General features: G+C 47.3%; 1 protein-coding gene across 1 annotated transcript; it reads left to right on the top strand.

The window, feature by feature from the left end:
• The first annotated feature begins 541 nt into the window (after positions 1-541).
• spsb1 (splA/ryanodine receptor domain and SOCS box containing 1) lies at positions 542-7,215 on the top strand. Its single transcript, XM_084185278.1, has 2 exons — positions 542-1,294; positions 3,835-7,215. Exons 1-2 carry the CDS (start codon positions 601-603, stop codon positions 3,960-3,962), a joined length of 822 nt encoding a protein of 273 aa, XP_084041404.1. The 5' UTR covers positions 542-600; the 3' UTR covers positions 3,963-7,215.
• Positions 7,216-7,645: the final 430 nt, after the last annotated feature.

The following is a 7,645-nucleotide window of genomic DNA, read 5'->3' as shown; positions in this document are numbered from 1 at the left end:
GGAGGGCATGGTAAACCATCTTGGTCCTGTTGGAGGGCATGGTAAACCATCTTGGTCCTGTTGGAGGGCATGGTAAATATTTTCTGGCCATTATCCCACTGAACTGAATGTTATGGTGCCACATGTATTTATCTGAAATGTATATTATCTAATGTCATAAGTAATAGAATATTTTGCCACTTAGCAGATGTTATTTATTTTTTATCCGAAGCGACTTATAGTACATTATGTGCATGCATTTATAGTATAAACCCTGTTACTAGCTCCAGGCTGTTACCAACTGAGCCACACAGGCCCATATTATAGTGATTGGGAAATAGGAAGCCAATGAACTGTAGTGTAATTAACGTTCTTCCATCTTCCCTTCCTCCTATCTCTTCTCAGGTGGGATTGAACCAGCAGCTGGCCTGACTCTGTTAACCGGCAACCAGTAGCAGGGCCACCGATCCAGCCTCCTGATTGGCTGTGGAGGAGGAGAGGAGGGGGAAACTGACAATCAACTGATTTTGGCTTGCTCCCCTCTTTTTTTTCTTTGTTTTGAGGAGGGGGGAGGAGCAGGTGGACTCAGGCTCTCTGTGTGTTCTATCTTCCCAGACGAGCATGGGGCAGAGCGTCCCTGGAGGCATAAAGACTATTGACATGAGGGACCCGGCGTTCAGGCCTCTGAAGCTGGAGTTGGCAGCTTTGGACCACGCCAAGCCCTCCAGGCTGGACCTGCTGCTGGACATGCCCCCTGCTGGACAGGAGGTCCAGATGCAGCACTCCTGGAACAACAACGACCGATCCCTCAACATCTTCGTCAAGGACGACAACAAACTGGTCTTCCACCGGCACCCCGTGGCTCAGAGCACGGACGCCATCCGGGCCTGTATCGGCTACACCCGGGGGCTCCACGTCTGGGAGATCAGCTGGGCCATGAGGCAGCGGGGAACGCACGCCGTTGTTGGCGTGGCGACAGGAGACGCGCCACTTCATTCTGTAGGATACACAGCCCTGGTGGGTAATAACCACGAGTCCTGGGGCTGGGACCTGGGACGGAATAAACTCCACCACGATGGGAAGAACCAGCCCAGTAAGGCATACCCTGCATTCCTGGAGCCGGATGAGACGTTTCTAGTCCCCGACTCGTTCCTGGTAGTGTTGGACATGGACGAGGGGACTCTGAGCTATATAGTGGACGGACAGTACCTGGGGGTGGCTTTCAGAGGGCTCAAGGGGAGGAAGCTGTATCCTGTCGTCAGTGCTGTGTGGGGGCACTGTGAAATACGAATCCGGTACATCAATGGACTCGATCGTAAGTGTATATATATATATTATCTAAGGGGTTCAGGGTTGGCTTTTGTCTTTGCTCTGAGTCTAGGGCTGCACGGTTTGGACAAAATATCTAATTACAATGTTCTTTGGCCAGATATTGCGATTTTATGAATTAAGGACCTTTTTTTTTTTTTTTTTTTTAATATGTGCGAGATGGAATCTTGTATCTCCTGTCCAGCTTGTTTATCGTGTTCTTGAAGCTGTCTTTGCTGACTGTAAATCAAATCCTATTTTATTTGTCACATGCGCCCGAATACAACAGTGAAACGCTTACTTGCAAGCCCTTAACCAACAATGCAATTCAATAAATAAATAGGAACCATGTCTTTTGGCTATGTGATAGGCGATAGCCTCAGTGATTTCTATGTGTCTACGAGATGTTTTTTCATAGGGTGTTACCCTTGAAAACGCATCGGCAATCAATGCCTTTTTAACATTGGTGGCTGAGGCGTGATTGGCCAGCATGCCATGCAGAGTTAGAGAGCCCCCTTGTGATTGGTCAGCATCCTCCTGTGCATGTAGAAAGTGAGTCTAGCACATCTAAAAAGAGTCTATCACATCTCACTGGAGGAGGTGGCGTAGGCTAGTTTTTGTCGTATTAACGGAGTGTCAAAGAAAGGAGAAAATCGCAGCCTCTTGCGATATGGATATTGCACGTGCCAATATCACAATTTCGATCTGAATTTTGATTAATCGTGCAGCCCTACATGAGACACAGTTTTAGACTTTCTAAACGCTATAGGAGTCTACTAGAGCCATGTCTCACGGCCAGCTGTTGGGCGCTTTCAGCAGGACACGACATTCTGGAACGTTCAGATAGAAATATGCTGTGTAGAACAAACATGCCTCTCTGACGTGGCATTTATGATCAGGAATAATGTTGGCTCTATTCATGACCATTGTTTTGATCTGTAACGTTTGACAACGTAAGGGCTACTGCCCGTGACCCTAGCCATCCCGCTAATGCTTCCTCCTAGGGAGCTTTAGCAGCTCTGTCTGTCTAGACATTGGGTTGTGGTTGTACAGACTGACGTGATTCATAACTAAATCATAGACACAAATTTGGGCTGTGTCCAGAATGACACTTGAGCATAACTGTAACAGTCCATTCAACGGTTGGGCCCATTTAAAACACATTACTGCACACCAAGGTTACACCGGAGCATCTAGGCTTTCTTGCCTGGTTCCAGATCAGTTTGTGCTCTTTCCAATTCCTATGGTTACTGTTAATGTATAGGTGTTGGCAAGGCAACACAAACAGATCTTGGATCAGGCTAGAACAGACTACAATTAGGCTAGCGTGGTCCCAGATCTGTTGGTGCTGTCTTGCTTATTTCTAGGATCATTTTCGCACATTTTGTCTTGCTGGCCGTGACTATGACCATAGGAGTTAACAGAAACTTCACAGATCAGGTTAGAGGCTTACAGACTACACCATTAGGCTAGCGTGGTCCCAGATCTGTTTGTGCAGTTTTTTTTTCTCAAACTGCAATTCAACAAGACAACCTAAACAGATCTGGGACCAGGCTAACAGCCATTGATCCTAACTATTATCCAAGCCAGTTGGGCACTACCTGATAAGGTGCCACTGGCATCGTGATAACATCACTTTATCTCTCTGACCGATGCCCCAGAGACAATCCTGTTCATCACATCTTTTTCTCTTCTACCATCTTAGGCCCGTGTAGCTCAGTTGGTAGAGCATGGCGCTTGCAACGCCAGGGTTGTGGGTTCGATTCCCACGGGGGGCCAGTATGGAGAAAAATAAATTAACAAAAATACTGCACTCACTAACGGTAAGTCGCTCTGGATAAGAGCGTCTGCTAAATGACTAAAATGTAAAATCTTAGGATTTGACTGCTACCTCTCGGGTTGGGTAGCAAGGAGTCACGAGAATGGTCTTTAAGTAATCACTGATCTGACATAAAGTAGAATGGTGTACTGTAACAAGATTTCCATTGCATTGTCAGAAGCGTGGAATGAAGCATTCATTTCAAGAGTATTCACAAGGCCCAGGAGTTTTTCCTTGCCATGTGATTTGACCATGAAAAACTCTGGCTCCTAGATTCCCTCTCTAGATAACAAAACTCTGGCTCCTAGATTCCATCTCTAGTTTAGAAAAGAAAGCATTGTGGCTTTGAAGGGTGAAACAAACCTCCGTGGACAAAAACAAAACACGATGCCTGTGACTAGTGGGAAATGACTCCCAATGGACTGGACTGACTCACCCTCATGACTCCTCGTCCACTCTTCTCCTCTCGGGGGAACGTGGTTTCTAATGAGAAAATACATGTTTTTCAAAACATGTTGTTGTACGGGAGCGATTCACTCCTTGTACACTAATACAAATAAGCATGACGTAATCACGGTAGTAAAATGTTCATCAAAACAAGTTGTTGTTGTACAACAGGACAGTTATGATTGGATGGGTGGGGGGTGTGTCATGCTCTCGCTGATATTGAAGTTAAACTAAATGTGAAAGTCTATATTGCTGCACTCTAAATCTCTCTTTCTCTCCAGCTGAGCCTCTCCCTCTGCTGGAGCTGTGTCGGTGCTCTGTGAGGGTAGCTCTGGGCAGAGAACGACTGAGTGACATCCATGGTCTGCCCCTGCCGGCCTCTCTCAAGAACTACCTTCTCTACCAATGACCCCGGGCCCCTGAGCACGACGACATTGAACATGCCTCAGATCCACGGTCTGCCTCAAGAACTACCAAACGGGCTGCCCTGTGCCCTTCACTCACAACACACACTGAGTTTTCACTGTCCGCCTCTGTCCATAATCAACAACTACCGACGACAACCCCGAGGGATTGTCCTGTCCCCTAACTAGGGATTGTCCTGTCCCCTAACTAGGGATTGTCCTGTCCCCTAACTAGGGATTGTCCTGTCCCCTCACAACCCTCATTATGGACACCGAGCACAGGCTCAGAACCACAGCCCACCCCTACTGGCCTCCGTCAAGAACTACCAATGACCAAGGGAGGGACTGGGTCTGGGACTCCCTCACAACATCTCTCTCTCTCTGTCCCCTGACTGCCACGTCTGTGCCATCAATACATACACAGAGCACGCCTCAACCCTCGCTCTCCATCTTCGGGATGTACCTATTGAGGGTAAACCAACCAGTTCAGCAACCCAACATCACTCCAGCCTCTGGGTTTGAACTCTGACTTATCCTCCCAACCCAGCCCTCGGGGCTCGTTTGCACCAATCACATTACACCACAGAGTGAGAAGAACACCATTGTGTGACGCTCGGCCTGTTCAGGAAGCTATAGAGACAGTGGTTGGTGATGGGTCAGGTCTTTTTAGATTTTTATAATCGGCGCACACAATGCGGGTAGATTTAGGTATTGGCGGGTAAGAAGATCTTTCACCAGCCACGTTGGCGGGTGGTCAGTTTGCAGGGCTCGACAGTGCCAGCGTTACATTCGCGAATAAAAAGTCAAAAGTCAAGTATGCATGCACATGTTAGAAAAATACTGCGGTAGCTGTTTTCTAAGTATTTCTGCTATTTTCTACCATCGCTGCTAATTGCGCAAATAAATCCTATATCCAACGTCGCGCAGCAACACTGCCTGGCAGGGGAGCTGAGCTCACCGAGTGAAGTGCTGATAGATACATTTTTGTAGGCGCTGCGCACGGGCATGAAAGTTAGTCTAATTTACTTGAAAGTCTACAAAGTGAGACTTTGTCCTCCGTGTTTCTTGGCTATTTTAAATTGTTTTGTTCACAAGCTCGGTTGTTTTTCAACGTTAGTTTGAGTCCGCTGCTTATAACTGATGGTGAAGAGACGCCATAATCAGATCCCGAATGTCACACAGACACACGTGACAGAACTCGAGTGGCCCCGTTACTACGGTAACCTCCCGCCCTTAAAGGTGCAGCTGGACATTTTGTCTCAGATATTTTTGATTTAAAAGACAAAAAATGATATGAAATGTACTTCTTACTAACACATTTCTTGTTTTAGAAACATTACAAAGCATGGTCATCTGTTTTTCTTTTGTAATTATGGCAAAACTATTTTGGCTGGTAAAAAAAAATCTGAGTGGCTGGTAGATTTTTTTTATCTCCCATCTACCTTGCCACAATGGCTGGTGGACCCTAACAGTACATATTAGGCCCTGTTTATACTCCTGTTTTTATGGTTTACTTTAATCATATACTGAGACATCCACGTCTGTGACGGACATGACATGCAGACAGATGACTTCAAACAGAACTTTGCTGTTCCTGAGGACCAGAGGATGACTGCCACGGTGGGATTCCTGTCTGTCTGCTGGTCATGAGGACCAGAGGATGACTGCCACGGTGGGATTCCTGTCTGTCTGCTGGTCATGAGGACCAGAGGATGACTGCCACGGTGGGATTCCTGTCTGTCTGTCTGCTGGTCATGAGGACCAGAGGATGACTGCCACGGTGGGATTCCTGTCTGTCTGCTGGTCATGAGGACCAGAGGATGACTGCCACGGTGGGATTCCTGTCTGTCTGCTGGTCATGAGGACCAGAGGATGACTGCCACGGTGGGATTCCTGTCTGTCTGTCTGCTGGTCATGAGGACCAGAGGATGACTGCCACGGTGGGATTCCTGTCTGTCTGCTGGTCATGAGGACCAGAGGATGACTGCCACGGTGGGATTCCTGTCTGTCTGCTGGTCGTGAGGACCACCATGTAAAGACAAGTGAGACTCCTGTATGTCTGTCTGTGTATATTGAAGTGCAATGAGTTTGACGGTATGTCAGTCTGTTTTGACCTCTTAAATGTCATTTACTTTTCAATCCTTTTGTTTTCAGTTTGGCTTTTAAATGAAAGATCAATCACGTGAGACACATGTACGACTTGTCCTGTTGGTAAATGGTTAGATTAGCGATGGCTGTATGACATGAAAAATGTATGCACTCACTAAATTTAAGTCGCTCTGGATAAGAGGGTCTGCTAAATGACAAAAATGTAAATGTAATGTCCTGTTGGGAAATGGTTAGATTAGTGATGGCTGTATGACATGTCCTGTTGGTAAATAGTTAGAATAGTGTGTTGGAATCAAACCTTTCACTCCCTAAGTTTGTTGGAGCGGCAGTTGTGTGGTAGAATAGATGTGTTTGGAGGGGCAGTTGTGTGGTAGAATAGATGTGTTTGGAGGGGCAGTTGTGTGGTAGAATAGATGTGTTTGGAGGGGCAGTTGTGTGGTAGAATAGATGTGTTTGGAGGGGCAGTTGTGTGGTAGAATAGATGTGTTTGGAGGGGCAGTTGTGTGGTAGAATAGATGTGTTTGGAGGGGCAGTTGTGTGGTAGAATAGATGTGTTTGGAGGGGCAGTTGTGTGGTAGAATAGATGTGTTTGGAGGGGCAGTTGTGTGGTAGAATAGATGTGTTTGGAGGGGCAGTTGTGTGGTAGAATAGATGTGTTTGGAGGGGCAGTTGTGTGGTAGAATAGATGTGTTTGGAGGGGCAGTTGTGTGGTAGAATAGATGTGTTTGGAGGGGCAGTTGTGTGGTACATAGATGAGTTTTATGACCCCATTGAAGTGCTGAGTTTGTTAAATAATTATTTTCCAAACACCAACACTTTCTGACCACAAGGTGTTGCCATTTCTCATGTCTTTATAATTCCCCCTCTTGTTGATGGTCTATCATAACAACAATAATATATGCCATTTAGCACTCTTTTATCCAAAGTGACTTAGTCATGCGTGCATACATTTTACGTATGGGTGGACCCGGGAATCGAACCCATTACCCTGTCGTTACATGCACCATGCTCTACCAACGGCTACAGAGGACCACCATGAAATGGTACTCCTTTTATATCATTGTTGAGAGATTTTCTTAAAGGTTTTATGAAGTTAGTTGCTGTTCACCGTCCTCACTCTCATCAGTAGAAGACGGTTGACTTCTCCAGTGGGGGGAGGATTTAACCCAGCGTGTGGGACTTCTCCAGTGGGGGGGGGGGGGATTTAACCCAGCGTGTGGGACTTCTCCAGTGGGGGGGGGGGGGATTTAACCCAGCGTGTGGGACTTCTCCAGTGGGGGGGATTTAACCCAGCGTGTGGGACTTCTCCAGTGGGGGGAGGATTTAACCCAGAGTGTGGGACTTCTCCAGTGGGGGGGATTTATCCCAGCGTGTGGGACTTCTCCAGTGGGGGGAGGATTTAACCCAGAGTGTGGGACTTCTCCAGTGGGGGGGATTTATCCCAGCGTGTGGGACTTCTCCAGTGGGGGGAGGATTTAACCCAGCGTGTGGGACTTCTCCAGTGGGGGGGGGGGGGGGGGGGGGGGGGGGGGGGGATTTATCCCAGAGTGTGGGACTTCTCCAGTGGGGGGAGGATTTA

Source organism: Coregonus lavaretus (genome assembly GCF_964263955.1).
Source record: "Coregonus lavaretus genome assembly, chromosome: 20".
Classification (NCBI taxonomy): Eukaryota; Metazoa; Chordata; class Actinopteri; order Salmoniformes; family Salmonidae; genus Coregonus; species Coregonus lavaretus.
This window is presented reverse-complemented; position numbering and strand designations above follow the sequence as displayed.

What these genes read in the sequence shown, in the direction of transcription:
- spsb1 (XM_084185278.1), top strand. Translation starts at nt 601, where the DNA reads ATGGGGCAGAGCGTCCCTGGAGGCATAAAGACTATTGACATGAGGGAC. An exon ending in GTACATCAATGGACTCGATC is followed by an intron (nt 1,295 to 3,834) that starts GTAAGTGTATAT and finishes CTTTCTCTCCAG; the next exon opens with CTGAGCCTCTCCCTCTGCTG.